Source organism: Rhinolophus sinicus, linkage group LG16 (genome assembly GCF_036562045.2).
Source record: "Rhinolophus sinicus isolate RSC01 linkage group LG16, ASM3656204v1, whole genome shotgun sequence".
NCBI classification, from domain to species: Eukaryota; Metazoa; Chordata; class Mammalia; order Chiroptera; family Rhinolophidae; genus Rhinolophus; species Rhinolophus sinicus.
This window is the reverse complement of record NC_133765.1, coordinates 17,314,157-17,332,554: the sequence shown is the minus strand read 5'-3', so window position 1 is coordinate 17,332,554 and position 18,398 is coordinate 17,314,157. Positions and strand designations below refer to the sequence as shown.

Here is an 18,398-nt window from a genome sequence, read left to right as displayed (position 1 = left end):
TTATGCTATACACCTTAAACTTATACAGTGCTTGCTATATGTCAATTATATCTCAATAAAACTGGACAAATTTTTTAATTTTCTTAGAAATCCAAAAGGAGTCAAAAGACAACTGATATATAGGGAGAAAATATTGGCAACATACACCACAAAGAACTAATATTCCTAATATGTAAAGAGCTCTTAAAAACTGAGGGACACAGCATTATTCACAATAGCCAAAATATGGAAGCAATCCAAGTGTCCTTTGACAGATGAATGGAAAAACAAAATGTGGTGTGTATATACAATGGAATATTATTCAGCCTTAAAAAAGACATTCTGACACATGCTACAACACGGATGAACCTTGAAGACATTATGCTAAGTGAAACAAGTCAGACACAAAAGGACAAATACTATATGATTCCATTTGTATGAGACACCTAGTATAGGCAAATTCACTGAGGCAGAAAGTAGAATGGTGGTTGCCAAGGGCTGGCAGAGGGAAGAATGGAGTTATTGTTTAATGGGTACAGAATTTTAGTTTGGGAAAATGAGAAAAAGTTATGGCGATGGATGGTGGTGATAGCTGCCAACCACGGAAAGGTACATTAATGTGAAAATAGCTTAAATGGTACATTTCATGTAAAGTGTATTTTACCAAAATTTAAAAAAAAAAAAAAAATCCCTGAGGGCAGAAAAAGAAAAACCTGATAGAAAAATGGGGAAAACATATGAACAATTTACCAAAAAAGACACACACTGGCTCGCAAACATATGAAAATGTGTTCAAACTCACTTATAATTAGAGAAATGCAAATTAAAACAGCACTGAAACACCATTTCTCACCTATCACTGGCAAAAATTAAAGTACCACAGCACACTGTTGGTGAGGTTGTGGGGAAACAGGAACTATTGTCATACATTGCGGGTGGGAATGCAGCTTGGTACAACCCCTTGTGCAGGGGAATTCGACAACAGGCAAAATTACATATGCAATTGCCTCTCAGCCCAGCACTTCCACATCTCAGAAATCTACCCTGAAGATTTACCTCCAACAACACGAAAATACGTATACACAGGGTCATTCATTGCAGCATTGTTTGTAATTGCAAGATATTGGAAAAAACCTAAATGGCTATAGATAGTACAGTGGATGAATAAATTATGGCACGTGCACACAATGAAGCAATATGCTACTGTAAAAATTAATGCAGGTATGCTCATAGCAGCATTATTAATAAAAACCATAAAGTGGAAACAAATCAAATGTCCATCAACTGATGAATAAATAAAATGTGGTATATCCATACAATGGAATATTATTCAGCCATAAAAATAACTACTGACAACATGGATTAAACCATGAAAACATTACACTAAGAAAGCAGTCACAAACCACATATTGTATGATCCCATTTATATGAAATGTCCACAGGCAAATCTATATAGACAGATGTAAGTATTTTTATATTTACAACAAAAGTTTGCCAACTCCAAACGAGACCACTCTAAGGATATTTCAGTTCTAACTAGTTATTAATCACACACAGAAGGAACCTTTCGGCCGCATGGAATCCCACTGCCCCATGGTTACGACCTCTAGTAACACTGGTCCCAAAGAATTACGTGGCTCCCACAAAGCCACTCGTGCAGACAGCTGCGAGTGTCAACTCTATCTAGCCCGGCCAGGCTGCTCCAGCGAAACAGTGCAGTCAAGATTTTTCAGTCTGGAGTCGGGCTGACCCACTGGTTTGCTGGGGGACTTTGGCCAAGTCACTTCACCTTCTCTCGGCCTCAGTTTCCATCCTTGTAAATGACGCTGATAACAGCACTCACCTCGCAGGGCTGCAGTGAAGGTGAAGTGAAAGGACGCGAGTCAAGGGTTACGCCGGGCTTCGCACCGGCAAACGCCGAATCAATGGTAGCTCCAGTTGTTGTCACTGTAAACCACTCACGAGGCCGGAGCCGGTCCTAGGTACCCCAGGGCGGCGGCAAAAGCCGTGAAGAGGCCTGCGGGGCAGCCGAGAAGCCTGGCCTTGTTGCTCCCGCTCTCCAGCCTCGGTTTCCCCTACCGTAGCACAGGAGCTACCCAGAAACCCCCTGCGTCCACAGTAGCCTCGACCTGCGCCCCCAGTGCCTCAGGCCCGCGACCCCGCTGCCGCCTTAGGCTTAGCAGACACCTGCCCCCACACGGAACACCTCCCGCAAACCCGTTGCCCGGGAATTCACCAGGCGTCTCCCCGGCAACAGCCGCCCGTCCCGACCCCCGCACCAGCCGGCTGCGCGCCTAACAACAAGGAGCGTTCCCATTGGCTCCGGTGCCGGCTCCGCCAGCCAATCAGTGAGGGCGCATGCGCCGTTCCCCTGCTGGCCGGCTACCAAAAACCCTGCGGAAGGCGTCCGACGCGGTCCGGAGCAGCCGGGGGTACGGTTGCGACTTTTCCTGAATCTAGGCGTCGTTCCTCGTGTTGTGGCTCGGAGCGCCAGCTTGCGGTCGGACTTTCGGCTCCACCACTTGTAATACTTGGAAAGCGCCGAGCTCGGTGCCTGGCCCCGAGCGGTCGCTAAATGACGGGCCGTGTTATTGGTACAACCGGGGGCAGGTGCTCTGAAAGCATCGGAAACTTGGGAAACACGAGGGAAACGGTTACGAGCATTCCCCTTCATATTCCTTGCCTCATCTCTTTCTGATAAGGATTTGAAGCCCAAAAGGCACAGATACAATCAACTATTGAAACAAAGGGGAAAAAGAAACCAAGACCTGGTAAATGAATGAGCTGGAGAGACAGAATTCCAGAGCCCAGCTCTGAAGGGTTTCTGATGAGGCCTCGGGCTGAGAGAGGTTACTCTCTTGGGAGCTAATAGTTTTAGAGAAGGGCTTCACACTGGTTGAAATGCATAGCTAACTTGAGTCCAGCAAGAATGGCTTAAATAGGAATGAATGTTATAGCTTTATCTTTGACCTTAAAGACAGTAAAATCACTGTGAAGCACTCATAGAGTCAGCTCCATATAATAAAGCTTCACTGATATGCCAGAAACTATAAAATAATTGAGTCACCAACCTTGATTTTGACAGTATAGCCTTGGGGGGCAGGGACAGTGAACAAAAGCATAAACAAATGATTTTAAAGTATCATGGATAACATGCAGGCGTGGATGCAGGTCCCACTCCTAGGTTGTACCTTGAAAGATGTGTGGCAAGGGTTTGGAGGTGAGAAACAACGCAGGCCACCCAGGGGCCTGAGGCAGCATAGTGTCACCAGGGGGTAAATCTCAGGGTCAGAGTGGGGAGAGATAATGCTGGAGGGGCCAGTCCCCACAGCAAACTGATGACATCATTCTCACCAGAGTGGTAATAACAGATTTAAGGTGGAGAGACCAGCTAGAAGGCTATTACCTTATAGTCCTGTCAAAGGTGCCTCTTTAGGCAAGTCAACTATTCATTCACATTCAACCCACATTCTCCGAGCCCCTCAGGGAAGCAGGACACCCATGTTGGCAGAAGGAATAAATGCAGAAACAGCTGGGACAGGTTGCCAGGGGAAGGAACTCCAAGCCCTAGCTTTTAATGAGAGTCCTCAGCAGTGGTCTGGTACAAACACAGCAGGCAGAGGCACCTTCCATTGGAAACTAACTTAAATGAGACTGAAAAAAAATCCCAATTTGGTATTTCACTGGTACACCAAAGACAAGGGTGAAACACAGTGCCCATACAATGTTTATCCTCTGATATGTGAAAGCATGATATGGTATTTCGATGAGGGAGGGAGATCCCTTTCATTCAGTTTCCAGTGGCAGACACTGCATTTCCAGGTTTGCCATTCTGGGGCATGGGTTTTACATAGCTAGAGAATTCGCCACAAGACTCATGGGAGAAGATGGAGCTTGGTAATGCCGGGGAAGGTCCCTGAAGCCCAACCCGCCTGGCTCTCCTGCCAGGCAGAGCAGTCTATGGGCAGGGAACTGCCCAGGCCGAGCACAGCAACATCTGGTCAGCAGAGTCTGCAGGAAAGCCCAGGCTGTCAGCCTCTCCCCAGAAGCCTGCACATGGGAATGGAGAGCAGGGCCTTCAGCATGAGCCCTCCACCCTCCAATTTGAGCAGCCTAAATATGATACATGAAAGAGCAGCCCTGAAATTAAGAAACATCCCACCTCCCAGGTTCCCTAAGGTCCCCACCTCATAAACCAACCCTGCTCCCCAGGGTAGCCCAGAATGTGTTGGAGGGGTAAAGGGACGTAAAGAAGTCATGTTTGAAAGACAAAGCTCTTTTATTTGGCATGAGGATGGGGAAGAACAGGACTGTGAGATCACAGGCATGTCTGCATGTGGGGGTACCAGAAACTGGAATCCACCACGCCCTCACTCTGCCAGGCCTCTCTGGATGAGGTGGCCAACTCTCAGATGCCCTGGATATCCTCCGTGCCAATCACAAAAAGGTCATGACCGTCCCCTTCTTGCCAATCTGCCAGGCCTCCAGGGGGAAAAAGCGGATAACTATCCTTCAGGAGACAGAAAAAGATGTCATCAGCTCCTTGGCTAATGACTCATACGCCAAGCCTCATAGGCTAGGCACTCCCACTATGGGCTCCCAGACCAGCCTGCCTTAGCCCACCAGGCATTTTGCAAGCCTGCCTCACCCCATTAATGTTTGCCCCAGAACCCCCAACAGGTTAGCAGGCATGTCAGGGGCTGGATGGTGTCCGTACATCAGCGTGGCCCACCCAGGACTACACTCAACATAGCCAGGACTGCATTCAATGCTGCTAGCAGTCTGAAGGTGGACCCACCACTAGGGGGCCTGAGGGGTCAAGGGACTCCAGGGCAGTAGAGCTTTCTTGGGCAAGGTGAAGAATTTACTTTTTGCCCCAACCTTAGGAGGGCCCCTGAGGCAGGATCACTGCCCCGGGTCGTGCAGAAATCTCTCAGGTGCCCTCTCCCTGCCTCTACGCACCGGTCCTGGTCCAGTTTCAGCTCTTTGGTGAGGAACTCGAAGAAGCGGGCGCTGTGGCCGCGGTTCTCCTCCGCTGTGCCCACCACACCGATGGAGGAGACAAGTAGCTGTGCGCAAGGCTCAGCCGAGCCGTTTACCGCCATGGCCAGGCCAGGGCGCACGGTCACGTTCACGCGCTGCAGGGGACACGAAAGTTTCACCAGAAGCGGGTGCAGGCCAGGCTCACGCTCAGGGCCGAAAAGCGTGGGATCGAAGACGCGCGGACCCCGCAGGGTCAGGGTTAGGGGCATGGACTGGGGTCCTTGGAGGGCACGTCAGTCATGGCTAGGGAAGGCAGTACCGAGCAGATGGGGGTGGGGGTGGGACTGAGAGATCATAGAGAGCGGAAAGTCAGTTTGGCGGGTGGTGGGCGGAGGCCCTTGGGAGGAGTCGGGGTCATGGTAGTTAAGTAGGGGCGTGGACAGAGCCGGACCCTTGGTCCACCAACCTCCCCCAGCCGCATGCTCCCAGGCCCACGCTTACGTCCTCGGGTTTGCTCAGGATGGCGGCGGTGGCCGCGCAGAGCCTCTTCTCCAGCCCCGCGGGCACGCGGCCAGCGGGCAAGTTCGTGTCCAGCTCAACAAACGGCATGTCGGCGCGAAGACGTCTGCGGTGCCGCAGCGGAGGAAAAACCCGCGGAGTCCAGGTAGGTGTTCCCAAGACCCGTATTAAGGAACAGGGCGGGGCGCCGTGGAAACCGAGCTCCTCATTGGCTGTGCAGGCACACAGCACCTACTGATTGGCTGCCTAGGCTGCACCCTCAAAGCGCTGCAGACAACCTTGGTGTGCTCTGGCACAGATTTCCGGAAGTCCTAATGCCCGGCTAGCCTGGTGTAACCCCACCCCTAACGAGACATTGGCTGATCCCTGGCCCCGCCAGCCCCGCCTCCGATCCAGCCACACTGTCCTGAGGTTTTCCTGTGGCTTTCCAGAGTTGCAGTCTTCTGCTGCCTATCCCAAATTTAGATGGAGGTCTGAAAAACGGCCCCACTCACACGCACACACACCTGTAGGGGCCCTCCCTAGGATCTACCTTAATAACGTTACATCGCCAGAGAATTAAAATTTTTTTGAATGAGTTGCCACCACTTCACGTTCAGTATAAAAATGTGTGTTTCTCTTCATCAGGAGACCTGGTAGCACGTGTGTGTGACACGTGGGGCTGGGCAAAGATCCTGGATTTACTGCATCCCTGCCTGGACCCGGCAGATATTGGACATCGTCCTTTGTGTTGTCTTATGCCTGTAGCAACCTTGCCTCAGAGTGAGAAACTGTCCACCAGAGGGCAGGAGCCAGGTCCCAATACAATTATCAGCAATATTTATGGCACCCTGTATTTTCATAAGCAAAACAAAAGGTGTTATTTAAAACGTGGAAATCTTTTGTTATGGCTAACCATGGTACTCTCATCAGTGTTTTGAAATTCTCTGATTTGTAAATGAAAATATAATTGAAACTATGTGGGTGTATCTGGACAATTTCAATTACACATCTGAACTTCTACGTGGTCAGACAATTAAGTTCACCAACTCATCCTAGAAAAAGTGTTACATACCTCATTGCTGAATATTACTATCATTACCTTCGAAGTACTCCCCTTGGGAAGCTATGCACTAATGCCAGCTCCTAGTCCACCCTTCAAAGCAGTTTCGGAACTCTTTTTCTGAAATGGCCATCAGAACTGTCATAGTATTATCCTTGATGTCCTGAATGTCATCAAAATGCCTTCCTTTCAATATTTCCTTTATCTTCAGATAAAGAAGTCATTGGGAGCCAGATCAGGTGAGTAGGGAGAGTGTTCCAATCAGTTATTTGTTTACTGGCTAAAAATTCCCCTCACAGACAGTGCCATATGAGCTGGTGCATTGTCGTGATGCAAGAGCCATGAATTGTTGGTGAAAAGTTCAGGTCATCTAACTTTCACACAGCCTTTTCAGCACTTCCAAATAGTAAACATGGTTAACTGTCCAGTTGGTACAAATTCATAATGAACAATCCCTCTGATATCAAAAAAGGTTAGCAACATCATTGCAACCAGTTCATGAACTTAATTGTCAGATCTTGTAAGTGTGAATACTAAAGGAGCTTCCGTGGAAAGGCAGGTAGGCCAAGAGGCTCTGTCTGTTCATGACCCATTAGCAGTTTATTGGATGACTCAGATATCAGAGAATCTGGTACACAAGACAGGTAGGTTGTGACTGTCCTGAAGGGAAAGAGCAAGGACAGGTGGAAAATCTAGAACCCAGAATGGGGCATGGAGACGACAGTGGTCAAGGTTACAAGTAGGCCTAGGAGAGCAAGGCTTCTCAGCAACACCTAGAGGGCTAGGAAATAACCTGGACCTTCCCTGACTGCAAGAAGGTTCATGCACCAGCCTGAACCCCACTCAGAGACAGTGTCACTCCAGAGACCCAAGAGACGGAGGCCATTCCTAACTCAAACATCTCTTCACAGTGTCAACCCCCATCTGTGACACCTGCTCAGCCCAGGGGGCAGAGAACCAGCTTCCTGCCAGGACAGAGGGAGGGAAGCACTAGTGCAGAGTGACAAGTGCCAAAAGATGGAGGGTGGGGGGATAAAGCAGGCAAAGAAGGTAAAGAGGGGCCCTGTAAGCAAAGGAATCAGCATGAGCCAAGCCCAGGAGGCTGAGGAGAAAGCTGGGGGCAGGGGTGTGCTGGAAAGTCATGGGTGCAACCAGAAGAGGGCAGCCTGAAGGGGTGGGAGCTTTGCCTGGATGCAAAGTTCAATGACCTGTACTATAGCCTCAGGGCAGTGAGGCAAGACGGAAAGTTTCAAGAGGAGGACAGATAGGGTCAAATACATGTTTACTAAAGCTCTGTCCAGAGGTCACATGGAAGTTGGAAGTGGAAAGGGCAGGAGTGGAGTGAGAAGACAAACAAAAGAAGGAATGCAGGCTGGATGCATGGAGTAACTGGGGACCAGAGACTGTGCAGAGTGTCTTGCTCATGGCCTAGGAGACAGGCAGCTCCATCTCTTTATTCTGACAACAGACTTTCCATTTGGTGGCTCTGTGGAGGCCTCACCCCTAATCACCGCAACAAAACCTGCACCAAAGGTTTTAGCATCTCCTTCATGGCAGTGTCTGCTGGAGGTAGGTCTTTGGCCTTCATGACAACTGCATGGGCCTCCTGGAAGAGGTCCTCCCCCACTGCGGCCTCCACACGCTTGTACCAGGCGGCCAGTTTGGGTCGGCTTTTGAAGACTTGGCAGCCGGCACTGACGGGCTATCGGAAGAGGGAGCCAGGAGGTAGGGCTGGGCATGGTGAAGCACAAGGTAGCATGACCTGGTTTAGGAATCTTTCAGGTGGATTTTCCCTCCTCTGCCCCACATTTGATAAGCTGAGGGTCCTCCCCCAGGAGACATGGAGAAGCTGCTCAATATCCCTGCAGGGTGGGGCTCTGAAGTCCCATTTTACAGGTGAGGACACTGAGCCTCAGAGGGGGAAGTGACTTATCCAGGGTCCCAGAGCCACAAAGGGAGACATGAGATGGTACATTGGCTCCCTCCCAGGACACTCCACTTCCCGGTGGGTCACCCCACCCCACAGTACTCACATGCATCAGTTCTGTGATAGCCACCAAATCAGCCACTGAGATATGGGGCCCTGTAAGGAAGTCCTGGTCCTTCAAGAACTTGTCCTCAAGCAGCTGCAGGCAGCTGTCCAGCTCAGCCAGAGTAGACGCCAATGTCTCAGGGGGCACCCGTTCACCAAGGAACACAGGGATCATCATCTGGTGGGTGGGCAGGCAGGGAGAGGGCTGAGGTTCAGCCCAAAGCCCCATCTGGTTCTGTTCTCATCTAATCCATCACCAGTCCTTTGGATTTCTTCTCACTGCTACCCACTCCTTTCCACCCACAGCCACCACCTGCCCAGGCCTCATCTCCTACTCATAGAGGGACAGCCTCCACCTCTACCTGGGTCCTCACACATGGCAGCCAGGGGAATCCTTCTGCGGTCTCAGTCTGCCCATATCTTCTCCCTGTATAAAGCCTTCCATGGCTCCCACTGCCCTCACCACAAAGGCCTCACCCCCAGGCTCTCACCAGTGCAGCTGCCATCCTATCCCCACTCCCTACCCCACCCAGACTTCTCAAATGGGAATGTGCCTGCGAATCCGTCTGGGATGTGATTCAAGTGCACATTCTTAATCAGTATGTCGGCTGGAGCCTGAGACTGCATTTCCATCGAGCTGCCAGGTGATGCCAGGTGTATTCCTGGCCCATGGATCACACGTTGAGGAGCAAGTCTACACTCTCTCCTCAAATGCAACAGACTTCTGCCCCCACCAACTTGAGAGGGCTCCTCTCCCAGACCCTAGAGGCTCAAGGCAGACACTTTCAAGACAATGGAAGCCTACTTCTTGCCAAATGGCCCTTCAGAACAGGGGTACCCTACCTGCAGCAATGTGAGCATACCTTCTCATGCTCCCTCACATACACAGGGCACCTGCTGTGTGCCAGTACTTTACAAATAATTACTCAGAGTACACATTTCAAAATTACCTGCACATATGATAAATAAAAATGGTATGTGCATGCTATTTTTTCTTTTTTAAAAAACTCTTTAATAATTGGATTCCATTTGCCTGGTATTAGTTTTGTGTGTTTAATAAATTTTATTGGGGGACAGTGTTTCTCCAGGGCCCATCAGCTCCAAGTTGTTGTCCTTCAATCTAGTTGTGGAGGGCACAGCTCAACTCCAAGTCCAGTCAACATTTTCAATCTTTAGTTGCAGGGGGCGCAGCCCACCATCCCATGCAGGAATTGAACCAGCAACCTTGTTGTTGCGAGCTCGCGCTCTAACCAACTGAGCCATCAGGCAGCTCCCCACCCCCCCTTTTTTTTTCATTCAAGAGTGTTTTTCCAGGACCCATCAGCTCCAAGTCAAGTAGTTGTTTCAATGTACCGTGTTTCCCCGAAAATAGGACCTTGCCGGACAATCAGCTCTAATGTGTCTTTTAGAGCAAAAATTAATACAAGACCCGATATTATTATACTGTATTATATATTATTATATTTATATTATGTTATATTATATTATATTCCTTCTTATAGTAAAATAAGACTGGGTCTTATATTAATTTTTGCTCCAAAAGATGCATTAGAGCTGACTGTCTGGCTAGGTCTTATTTTCGGGGAAACACTAGTTGTAGAAGGCGCAGCTCACAGTGGCCCGCCCATGTGGGGATCAAACCAGCAACCTTGTTGTTAAGAGCACCATGCTCTAACCAACTGAGCTAACCAGCTGCCCCATGTGCATGCTATTTTAATGTGCATTTACTTGAGTTTTATTGAGGTGAAATGGGTTTTCATCCATTTATTGACCATTTCTCTCTGTCCTTCCATTAAATCCCTGCTGGTGTCCTTTGCCTATTTTCCTTCTGTGTCTTTGTCTAATGGGTTTCTAAGAACATCTTAAATATTAAGAATGTTACGTCTTTCTAACGTATCTTTGCCAAGATCTTTCCTAGGTTTTAGCTTGTTTTAAATTTAACTGTTTTTGTCCTTAGACAAAATTTCATTGCATGGGTAAAGTCGATGAGGTACTTCTTTAAGTCTTCCATTGTTCTTAGGCTTAGAAATCCTTGCAGACCCAGAAACCACATCAACACTTATTGAAATGTCCCCTCATTTCTTCCTACTTTGACTTTTTTTCACTTACCATCCTGGGAGGGGTCCCTGCCCCCTGGGGCTCACCTTCTGCCACATGGCCCGGGTGCAGCTACTCCGTAGGGCTGTGTGCTGCCATGCCAAGTACTCATCCACGCGGGCACGGGCCTGCAGGTCCTCAGGGTACCAGTGGTCGGGGGCCTTGTACTTGCGGCTCAGATACAGCAGGATGGCCACACTGGGAGGCACAGCGGAAGCGAGGGAGATGTCCCAGTCACTTTTCAGCTACTCCACAGGGGCCAGGTTCTGGGTGGGGCAGGCCTCTGCTCCTGACATGTCTTTCCCCAACTTGTGTGAGTGGATCATTTCACGACCTCCATGGTGCTGAGCAGAAATGTGAGGCTAAGAGAGTTTAGGTGACTGCCCAAGGTCACACAGCTCTATATTGGGCCATCCCATCATCTGAACTAAGGGCACCAAGTGAAAAACAGAATGGCATGGGACTTCAGAAGGAGGTAAGGTGTGCTCAGGGAAAGCTTCCACAAAAACGAGTGCCCAGCATGGATCATGAAGGATGAAAGCATCTCCAGTACCAGTTCCCAACATATCCAAAGCATGATACACCAGGAGCAAGGCCAGATGCCCCTCCCCGCCCCAGGCACCTCTGCCTACTTCAAGCCACTTTCCACCCTGGCGCTCAGGGCACACAAGCCACGATCCAAGCCATCAACAGTGGACACACAGATGGCTGACTAGCCCCACGATGCCATGCAAAAATCCAGGGACCCATTACCTCTCAGCCAAGGTGAACTCCCCATCCTTCAAGGCTGGCACCTTTCTCAGCGGGTTCACCTGGGCAAAAGCATCACTGCGGTGCTGGCCTGTGGAAGAAACCACTGAGGTGGTGGGGAGAACTCTGATCCCTCCAAGGTCTCTCTGCACACCCGCACCCAACATCCAGGACCTTTCTGAGACCCCTATCCTGGTGGGACATCAAAGAAAGGAGGCCACTCCACTGGTCACCAAATCACAGACCCTGACCCCACCAAAAGGGCCACCATTCCTGTGTCCTCCCCCTTGGAACTTGGGCCAAACAGCATCTTGACTTGGGCCCGAGAGGAGGGGAGAGATTCCCTGGAGCTGTAATACACACAAATACATACACAGCTATGTCAGACACTCCAGCCTCCATCCTGGGCTGTAAACTTGACCCCTGCAATCCATCTTCCTACGCCGGCAGAGTGATCTGTACACACCACAGAGCTCCTACCACACCCGCTCACAGCCCTCAGTCTATCCTTGCTCTTATCAGAAACTCCTGCCCCATTCAGCCACCCAGATTCCAGCAGCTCAGCTCTTCTTTATTTCCTGTGCCAAACTTTTAAGGCACCCTCCCCAATGGGGGTCCAGGTCTGACTCACTTTTGCATACCTCCCCAGCCAGGGGCCAGTGCTAGAGGGTACACCACTTAATGTGCATGGAGTCCGAGGGCCTCAGTAGAAACTGGCTCCAGTCTGGCTACAGGACCCCCTGTAGGCCTCTCTGCCCTTCTCAGTGGACAGAATCACCCCTACCCAGTCTGCCTCCAGAAACTCCCTTTGTGCCCAGCACCCGTCCCAAGGAGAGCTGGAAAGGAAGAGCAAGGTGGCAGCCTAGCAGCTGGTGGCCCAGGTTGGGGGAACCAAAGACAGAAAGCGGGCAGGCTCAGGCAAGCAGGGGCCTCCCTCCCGGCCTGCCCAAGGGGCTCTGGATCCCACGCTTGCCTGACTGTTCAGTTACAGCCCGGCCCCCTCCACCGAATTCTGTAAAAGTGGAGGAGACCTAGGCAGGGATAGATAGGAATGAAGAGACCAGCAGATGCAGAAACTCAGAGATAGTGATTACTCCTACTAGGAAATGAGGAGGCAGTTTCATTGGTTTCTCCAAGCCCTAGTGTAGAGGTACTGGGGCACCCATTCCACTTCCTCATCCCCACCCCCCCAAACTCCAATACTCTCTAGCTGCCCTGCTCCCTCTTATTAAGCTGTATTTTAACGAATGTTTAGTATTCACTAGGCAAAGGTCAAGCAAGGCAGGCAAAGGTCAAAGCTCTTTAAAAATACACAACTGATAACTGTTACTGGGGTTTCTTCGCTGGAGGGTCTGTCTACCCGTCTGTCTACACGCAGCCGTACGGTGAGCCGCGCCGGCGGGCGAAGGTCGGTCTGCACAGGAGGTCCAGACTCTGCCCCCACCCCTCCACCCCCCTACCCCCCCAAACCCCTCCGCGCCTGACTGCCCCGCCCACCTTTGAGCAACTCCACCGTGCGCAGCTCGAAGGGGATGCGGTTCTTCTTGGCGAAGATGTAGACAGCGCGGCAGGGCTGGGACAGCAGGTCCAGGTAGAGTTCCAGGCCCATGGCGGGGGCGGCAGGCAGATCCAGGGGGCAGACCCGAGTGGGGGCCAAGAACCGTTGGACAACCCGAGCCTACAGACACGCGAAGCCCTCGACTGGAGCCTGGCCACGCCCTCCCCGCCCATTGGATGGCTCCTAAGACCACAAAGAGGGGAGGAGGAGAAAGGAGGTGCTGCAGCCTCCCCAGGGCCTGGTGCCGTGCCCAGGGTGGAGGTTGGGAAGGGTGTGCAGACTTGCTCTCCGCGGAGGCCTAACCCACATTCCAGCAAAGAATTAGCTGCCCCTCCCCAATCCTCTGGGATCTGTCGACTGGCCAAAATAATTCTCCAGATAATCCGCCAAAAGAAAAGCAGTTTATTCGGAACAAGAAAACCGAACCACCAAGGAGTACAAACACGCTCACGCCCAGAGGGCAGTCCTACGTGGCAAAAAAGTCCCTGAGCCCAACGTAGCTCCCCCTTTTTTTGACATTCCCCGCCCCCACCAGGTTACCTTAGAGTTCAACAGGAAGTAAAGACTAGAGAGTTAACAAGGGGCCCAGCTCCATCCACAGTCCTCCCAGCTCTATGGTTAAGCACCTTAAGATGCCAGTTCACTTTTAACAGGTCATATACATTACACTCTAGCTGATCCCCCTCCCTGGAGCAAAAGCCCGTGGGGCTCATTTAGAGGTTTTCAGGGGGCCTAGAACTTCTCCACTTATATTCAGCAGGACCAAGGCCCTCCAACTGTGACTCTGGAGCTCCCCAGATTAGTGGCTATAATGCCCCATTCTCTAAGAGAGCCTCCTGAGTTAAGACAACGCCCGTTACGAGAGAGTGGGCCCTTCTTGGAGTGATGTCCAGGCTTGGTTTCCACACCAGGGGTCGAACCCAGGCCCATGCAAAACTGTGACTCTTGGCCACTCCGGCTTCGCTCTCAAACCGGGGATCGAACCTGGGCATTGGGGAGGAAAACTGGGAAACTACCAATACGTTACCAAAGGATGGCTCTCCTTGATGGGGTGTCCAGGTTCTTGGCAACTCGAGTCAAGAATTGAACGAGACACAGAGGTAAAGTGGTAAGAGGAAAGTTTACTAGAACAGATAGTACACTCCAAAGAATTAGGAGCAGGCACTGAGAAAAGTGGCTTAAGGCTCAGTGCTCAAAGTGGCATTATTAGGAGAAAAAGTACACTCCAAAGAGTTTGGAGTGGCCAAGCAAAAGCAAGCCTCGAGAGGCTCAAAGGGCTCAAGGCTCAAGGTGGCATTATTATTAAGAGAGAAAGTATACTCCAAAAGGTTTGGAGCAGGCCCCGAGCAAAGGCAAGGCTCAAGAGGGGCTTAAAGCTCAATGCTCCGGCCGACCCGGTGGCTCAGGTGGAGCGCTATGAAGCCAAAGTTGCCAGTTCGATTCCCACAGGGCCCAGTGAGCTGCGCCCTCTACAGCTAAGATTGTGAACAACGGCTCTCCCTGGAGCTGGGCTGCCATGAGCAGCTAGAGGATGGTGTGAGCTGCCACAGGTTGCTGTGTGCTGCCATGAGCTGCTCTGTGCTTCTGTGGGCTACCGTGTGCTGCCAGGAGCAGTGGCAGCCAGCGTGAGCGGCCGGCAGCTGATGTGAGCTGCTGTGAGCTGCTGTGAGCGGCCAACTGCCAACCAGCGACTCACCTCCTCAGCCGGGAAGAGGGCAAGGCTCTTGATACCAGCCTGGGCCAGGAAGCTGTGTCCTACACAACTGGACTGAGAAACAACGGCTTGAACCAGAGTGGTGGTGGGTGGGAAGAGGCAGAAGAAGGGGGAAGAAAAAAGAAAAAAAGCTCAATGCTCAAGAGGCAGCAGCTTGCGGGAGCCTAGGGGTTTTATCTTTTTTTCTCTGGGATGGGCTGTTCCTCTCCCAGAGCGGGACCAGGACCGCTTGATTGACATCTGTGATTGATAAGGGGCCATTACCCCATCCTCTTAGACTGCACATGTCCCAATCCAGAATTCAGTCTGTCACAATGATACTAATGAACTACCAGGCATATATATGATATTATAATGATGATATAATGAGGCTAGGGTGAGAGGGAGGTCGTTGTATCCCTTTACTGCACAGGATTGGTCTAATTTATTGTCTTTTAGTCTCCTCACAGTGGCTAATGGTTAGGGCAGATAAGGGAAGAATTTGGGAGGTCTCCAGGCAGTGCTTCCCAAAGATTGTGTTGGATGTGCAGGAATGCAAAGACCCTATTACCTGTCTCTTAACTGCCTGCCTTATTTCTCCTGACAGATGTGATCCCCATAAATCTCTGAGGGGAGTTGAGGGATGGGAGGTCTCTTCTTCTGTATCTGCTTCAAGCTGAGAAGGGGTTAGAGCTGTCCCTACCTAATGGGGATTCATGAAACCCTTGCCCTATCTGATGTTAAATTGTATCCCAACAGCCTCTAGATGAGGAGAAACGGGAGTTGGTTGATAAATTAAAAGCGCTGGCTCCAAGAGTAGGACTTGAAGCCCAATTATCTTGATTTCACCCAGAGGTAAGGTATGGACTGGCCTGGAGGAGTGTTAAAACACATTTGGTCTCTGGGATGGTGTTTATTTATCCAAGAGTTAGGTCTGGAGTGACTTGGGGGAATGTTGGGCTCCAATGATTATACCTCACAGTCTTTTAAGTAGTTATTAGGCAGGGGTGAAAACATTCTGTGATTTAGGCTAGGAGCAATATATAGTTTAGGAAGAAACTGATTAGAAGAGTGATTGAAACCAGGGACTAAGGAGCTAAGAAACTAGGGAAAAGGAGACTTCAAACTTCTATAGTGAGGAAGGCTTCAGACTTCTATAGTGAGGGAGTCTTCAAACTTTTACAGTGAGGGTGCTCTCCCATATCACCCCCAAACTCAAGTGTCAGCAAAAGCCATTTGGCAAGAGGATCAGTTACTGGAAAACTTGAGAAGAGCTTGGCCTCCCTGGTCCCCATGCCCCCCAGCTAAGGAAGACCTATTCTCTCAGGACAGTGCCTCCCTGGCCTTGTGCTGCAGCCCTCTCCAGGCTGGAAAGAACGTGTTCTGCTCACCCGTCAGTGATCTACCCTTCTCCACATGTCACCTTCGGCTGGATTACTGCAATAGCCAATCTCCCTGCTTCTTCCCTGGCCACCCTCCAATCCAACTAATGTAGGAGATGTTTTCTGTGAGTGAGTGCCGGGATCGTGGCTCGTGAAACTGAAGAATGGAAACACGGCCCAGGGACAGGCGACAAGTTGTAAAAGAGGATAGTTTATTAAAAAGCAAAGAAATGCAGCTCCCGAGCAGGAGGGGTCCCCGAATGGGGTGCCCCATGACTGAGGCAAAAGCTCTTTTATACCTTCCCTTGCCTATTTGGGGAAGGGGAGCTGGCGCCTTTTAATGGAATTTGTCGGTCAGGTTTGTTCTGTTTGCCCATCCTGAAGGGATTAGCAAAATAACTGTTGCCCATCCTGAAGGGATTAGTAAAATAACCCATTCCTATATATCAGATCCGCTCCCGTTTGTCCAGCCAAAAGGGATTTATGAGATACTTTATTAACCTCAACGCGCTGTCACATTTTGTCCTGGAGTAAAGGAGTTATTTTAGAACCTGAAGTGTCAGGATATGGCTGTCTTTGTTTATTTTACCAGGGACCTTCCTGTCTGCCTAACAGCATGCTAACTAGCCTGTCTCACAATGCCCACCAGCAGCCAGAATATTATTCTAAAACATAATCTGAGCACTCCATTCCTATTCATGGTTTACAGACCCTCGGTTTAGCATTTAAGGCCCTGCATGACTGAGTCTTTGTTCAGATTTTCCCCTCCAGACCGACTCTGTAGCCGAGCCTCCTGTGATTTTAATTCCCCTAGCATTTTTGGCAGCTAGAATTAAATAATTTAATTTTAGAATATACTAGTTCTGATAATTAAGTTCGCGAACTTGTTGCATCAACGCTACTAACCTTTTTTGCTATCAGAGGGATTATTCATTATGAATGTGTACCAACTGGACAAACAGTTAACCAAGTCTACTATTTGAAAGTACTGAAAAGGCTGCATGGAAAAGTTAGATGATCTGAACTTCTCGCCCACAGTTCTTGGTTCTTGCATCACGACAATGCACCAGCTCACGCGGCACTGTCTGTGAGGGAGTTTTTAGCCAGTAAACAAATAACTGTATTGAAACACCCTCCCTACTCACCTGATCTGGCCCTCAATGACTTCTTTCTTTACCTGAAGATAAAGAAAATATTGAAAGGAAGACATTTTGATGACATTCAGGAACATCAAGGATAATACGACGACAGCTCTGATGGCCATTCCAGAAAAAGAGTTCCAAAATTGCTTTGAAGAGTGGACTAGGCACTGGCGTCAGTGCATAGCTTCCAAAGTGACCTTAGTGATATTCAGTAATGAGGTATGTAGCACTTTTTCTAGGATGAGTTCGCAAACTTAATTGTCCAACCTCGTAGGTACAGGCTTTAACTAAATGTTTCAATTGCTCTGGTTGTCACATAGCTTATAGTCAAAGGTTAAGAAAATATGTTAGGCATGTTCTGAAAGACTGCCTGTAGAGCAAGTTCCAGAAATGTTTAAAGATATACTTTGCTTGAGATAATAGAAAAATACAGCTCTTAAGCACAAAACAATGACAGCTTAAACAATGGTGATAGTCACAAGACATCTAGTTTCTGCTTTTTGCTTTAAAGATAATGTCACTGACAGGCAATTATGAGATATTTTGCAGAATCTTGGTTATTTAAACCCAGCACCCCTTGTTCTCACAATATAATTTTGTGTCACTGATGTACTGTTTCTTTGTCAAGCAGGAAGAAATAACCCCAGGGCCACAAGAAGAACTTGTAAGTTTGTTTTGCAGAAGGAAAGAATGTCTCCAAGCCAGCTGCAACCAACTGCTGACGCCCAGGAGTCTAATACAAAAAACATTATCTATGACTAAAGAAACACAGACTTCTCTCAGTTCCCTGGAACGCCCCTATTCCCAAGCTGCATAAAAACTCCCTACTTTTGCTTTTTGAAAAACAGATTTGAGAGATCTTGCCCACCTGTCTTCTTGCTTTGGCCAAAATTGAATAAAACTTTCTCCATCTCCAAGCATTGGTATCTCAATGTTTTGGCTTATTAGTGTATCAGGCACACGAAACTGGATTTTAGGAGGTGATTCTGCAACAATTCCTAAGGAAAGATGCAGGACTCATGACTTGGGGCCAAAGGGCCTTGTCCTGGGAGCCCGGTCAGCCCAGCCAACTAATCTACCATACTTAAAGCCAACACATGTGGGATGCCTGCTGACCCCTATACTGTCTGGTAATCCAAGAATTAGAAGGCTAGAGGGCAGTTATGAATTTCATTCTTGGCAACCATCAGGGGAGACTGACTCACAGGCCCTTTGAAGAGG

General features: G+C 49.5%; 3 protein-coding genes and 1 long non-coding RNA gene across 13 annotated transcripts in view; 1 reads left to right on the top strand and 3 right to left on the bottom strand.

Moving 5' to 3' along the window:
- CABIN1 (calcineurin binding protein 1) overlaps positions 1 to 2,266 on the bottom strand; it is a 145,560-nt gene extending 143,294 nt beyond the window's left edge. For 4 of the 5 annotated variants that reach the window (XM_019710328.2, XM_074321576.1, XM_074321577.1 and 1 more), the window contains exon 1: positions 1,823 to 1,962. The gene's annotated coding sequence lies outside the window, so the exon portion shown is untranslated. Of the gene's footprint in view, positions 1 to 1,822; positions 1,963 to 2,215 lie in introns of those variants that run through there. The other variant, XM_074321575.1, reaches the window with a different exon arrangement.
- A 1,973-nt stretch (positions 2,267 to 4,239) lies between these two features.
- On the bottom strand, positions 4,240 to 5,663 carry DDT (D-dopachrome tautomerase). The gene is made up of 3 exons (XM_019710323.2): positions 5,464 to 5,663; positions 4,942 to 5,117; positions 4,240 to 4,489 (listed from the first exon to the last, which is right to left on the bottom strand). Exons 1-3 carry the CDS (start codon positions 5,569 to 5,571, stop codon positions 4,417 to 4,419), a joined length of 357 nt encoding a protein of 118 aa, XP_019565882.1. The 5' UTR covers positions 5,572 to 5,663; the 3' UTR covers positions 4,240 to 4,416.
- Positions 5,664 to 7,100: 1,437 nt separating this feature from the next.
- LOC109433831 (glutathione S-transferase theta-3) lies at positions 7,101 to 13,133 on the bottom strand. 6 transcript variants are annotated; one of them, XM_074321182.1, is made up of 5 exons: positions 12,900 to 13,133; positions 11,406 to 11,493; positions 10,700 to 10,850; positions 8,557 to 8,733; positions 7,101 to 8,225 (listed from the first exon to the last, which is right to left on the bottom strand). In XM_074321182.1, exons 1-5 carry the CDS (start codon positions 13,009 to 13,011, stop codon positions 8,031 to 8,033), a joined length of 723 nt encoding a protein of 240 aa, XP_074177283.1. In that variant the 5' UTR covers positions 13,012 to 13,133; the 3' UTR covers positions 7,101 to 8,030. The 6 variants fall into 6 exon arrangements, with proteins under 6 accessions (XP_074177283.1, XP_074177285.1, XP_074177286.1 ...); XM_074321184.1 differs by having other exon boundaries at positions 7,101 to 8,254; positions 12,900 to 13,127; XM_074321185.1 differs by lacking the exon at positions 12,900 to 13,133 and adding an exon at positions 12,720 to 12,837.
- LOC141569148 (uncharacterized) lies at positions 12,748 to 18,094 on the top strand. The gene is made up of 2 exons (XR_012492571.1): positions 12,748 to 12,810; positions 17,809 to 18,094. It is a non-coding gene; the product is annotated as an uncharacterized LOC141569148 (long non-coding RNA).
- The last annotated feature ends 304 nt before the right edge of the window (positions 18,095 to 18,398 follow it).

Excerpts from the sequence above, each read along its gene's own strand:
- DDT (XM_019710323.2), bottom strand. The coding sequence starts at position 5,571 with ATGCCGTTTGTTGAGCTGGACACGAACTTGCCCGCTGGCCGCGTGCCC. Across the intron at positions 5,118-5,463 it reads TCCTGAGCAAACCCGAGGAC|CGCGTGAACGTGACCGTGCG; the intron begins GTAAGCGTGGGC and ends TGTCCCCTGCAG. Across the intron at positions 4,490-4,941 it reads CTGAAACTGGACCAGGACCG|GATAGTTATCCGCTTTTTCC; the intron begins GTGCGTAGAGGC and ends TGTCTCCTGAAG.
- LOC109433831 (XM_074321181.1), bottom strand. The coding sequence starts at position 11,804 with ATGGAGGCTGGAGTGTCTGACATAGCTGT. Across the intron at positions 11,595-11,775 it reads GGAGTGTCTGACATAGCTGT|GATAGGGGTCTCAGAAAGGT; the intron begins GTATGTATTTGT and ends ATGTCCCACCAG. Across the intron at positions 8,226-8,556 it reads CTATCACAGAACTGATGCAT|CCCGTCAGTGCCGGCTGCCA; the intron begins GTGAGTACTGTG and ends CTCTTCCGATAG.